Genomic DNA, 2,500 nt, shown 5'->3' with positions numbered 1-2,500 from the left:
GGTGCCGTTATAAAAAGGGTTAAGTCTGAAAATGGATAGGGAAATAGCTAAACAAATACTTAAAGTGAATTAACCTAAGTCCAGAAAAAGACGAAAATCAGTCAAAATTCATACGGACATTGCAGTGTTAATCCTTTGACAGCATGACTTACAGAGACATGACGGTGCAGTACTTCCCCTTGATGCCGAGTTCGGGGGATTCTGCGTGGACGCATTCGCTGTAGGAGCCAAAGCCCAGGATGAAGGGGAGGCCGTACAGGTAACCGTCTCGCAGCTTTGTCCATGAGTCCACCACTGAGGAAACGGGGGTTTGTACATTCACGCATATATACACACACGTACATAAATATATACATATACATACATACATTATATATATATATATATTATATATATATTATATATATATTTTATATATATATATATATATATATATATATATATATATATATATATATATATATATATATATATATATATGCATGCATATACGCAAAACCTTTTTGATATGCTAACTAAAATGACTGTTACTTTACATTAATTCATCACACATGTTAAACAAGTGAACATCTTTAAAACCTTTTGCGCATGTAGTGAAAGAAAAAGAAAACTATGTTGCATTTAATATCTGTGTTAAATACTTGCAAATCAACATCTCATTTGCTGTTACTGTGTCACCCTCTGCAGAGATAAAGACAGTGCATGTTCTAAAGAGCAAACCTGCCTTAAAATATGTCGAATACTGATGAAAGGCAACATCACACCCATGAGCATCCACTGGCCGTTGTTACAGCTATTAAGAGGGTACACACATGCACAGTTGCACACACACAAACGTGCCGATGTCCGGTCAATGTATTAATGCGTAAAATCTTACTCTGCAGGACCCCCAGGGACGCGGTGCCCTCGAGGGAAGACGCCATGGCGGCGACAGCGATGCCGCAAGGAGACTCAGGGTCGGCGAAGACCGGCAGGTACAGCGACCATGGCTGTGCATCTGCGGCTGAAGGAAAACAAAGTAAACGTCAAAACTACGTGTTTCCTCACCTTCTAGATTTTAATTCAAATAAACGTGAGATGATATGTCTTTGTGGATGTTCTGAATAGTTACTACAGATCGCAACCATTTTCGAAAGATTTGAAATGTCAAAACAATAAGGAAGGAGAAGCAAGAAAGACTTTGGGATACACTCAGACATCATGTGGTGATATGCTAGGACAATGTGGTCAATAATCTATAAAGACAAGGAAATTGTCCAACCAGTAAAATTCGACTAGGAATCTAGAGCGATCCAGCCGGTCAAATATAAGGTCTCACACTCGCCCATTCCAACTCTTGGACACTCCATCACTCACTCCCTCACAGACTCCCCTGCTCTCCAGTCAGCTGGCCTACCGCTCCCCACCTCTGCCATGAGACACGCCAGCCCAACAAGAGATGTCCGACAAGCCATCGCTACTCAAATAAATATTTACAACCTTTTGTGAGCACCCCTCATAAAGTGGTGGCAGCGGTGGGATCAGTTCTTGCTGCAGCCTTTTCTGTTCGCGTTGGAGACATCACGGCTATGGGATAGGGCGCTCGTGTTAATCCCAAAATCGGCGGTGGACAGTCTAGGGTTTCCATGATAGATGAATGTCGACGTGCAGGGATGTTACTTAGCACAAACAACTGGTGGCAGTATGAGGGTCCCACATTTTTGCTGGTCCAACTCATATCTCCAAAGAAGTCGCTCCGCCGAACACGACCAACGATACATTTAAGTTCTCAGCCACCTACCCTGTTCTGCCTGTTCTGATACACATCGCTGCCCTTAGCAGCCGCCCTTAGGGAGAGAGAGAGAGAAACATACACACATTCTGACAGACAGACAGAGAGAAAGGGGGATATAGATAGATAGAAAGAGAGTAAGTGAGAGAGTGAGAGACATAGATGCACATTCAGACAGACAAACAGACAGAGAGAGAGATAAATGGAGGTAAAGATAGACAGAGAGAAAGAAAGAGAGTGAGAAAGAAAAAGTGGGAGACAGAAAGATAATGAGAAAGAAAGAGAGAGGGAGAAAGAGAAATAGGGAGAGAGAGAGGAGAGATAAGATATTTCACAAGCCAAACACTACTTAAGATTCACTGATTGTATTGCTGACCGATCAATGAAAACTTTCAAAGACACATTGCTTAATTGCAGGGCCGATGACCTTATCTTTTCGCTTGCTTGATAAACTCCCATTCAGAAACGTGATGTAAATCATCATTAGATTATCATTATCATCATTACAATTATTATTATAATCCTTGCTATCATAATTATTATCATTAACATCATTAGTATATATACCATCATAATCATTATTAGTATCATTATTAATGTTATTATCGTTATCAATATTATCATTAGTATCATGATTATCATTATCATTATCATAATTATCATCATTATTGTAATCATTATCATGATTGCCATTATTGATATTATGATTATCATATCATTATGATTATT

General features: G+C 39.6%; 1 protein-coding gene across 1 annotated transcript in view; it reads right to left on the bottom strand.

The window, feature by feature from the left end:
• The window catches only part of LOC122261992 (nose resistant to fluoxetine protein 6), a 13,063-nt gene that overhangs the window by 8,659 nt on the left and 1,904 nt on the right, over positions 1 to 2,500 (bottom strand). The window contains exons 2-4 of the mRNA XM_043029876.2: positions 878 to 1,003; positions 153 to 294; positions 1 to 25 (exon numbers count right to left, since the gene is read on the bottom strand). The exon at positions 1 to 25 is cut by the window's left edge and continues 117 nt beyond it. Coding sequence (XP_042885810.2) covers positions 1 to 25; positions 153 to 294; positions 878 to 1,003 — 293 coding nt within the window. The remainder of the gene's footprint in view (positions 26 to 152; positions 295 to 877; positions 1,004 to 2,500) is intronic.

This window comes from Penaeus japonicus, unplaced genomic scaffold (genome assembly GCF_977035675.1).
Source record: "Penaeus japonicus unplaced genomic scaffold, GWHDUDI00000001_assembly GWHDUDI00000022, whole genome shotgun sequence".
NCBI lineage: Eukaryota > Metazoa > Arthropoda > Malacostraca > Decapoda > Penaeidae > Penaeus > Penaeus japonicus.
Note: the sequence above shows the minus strand (reverse complement) of the source record. Positions and strands in the feature narration are given on the sequence as shown.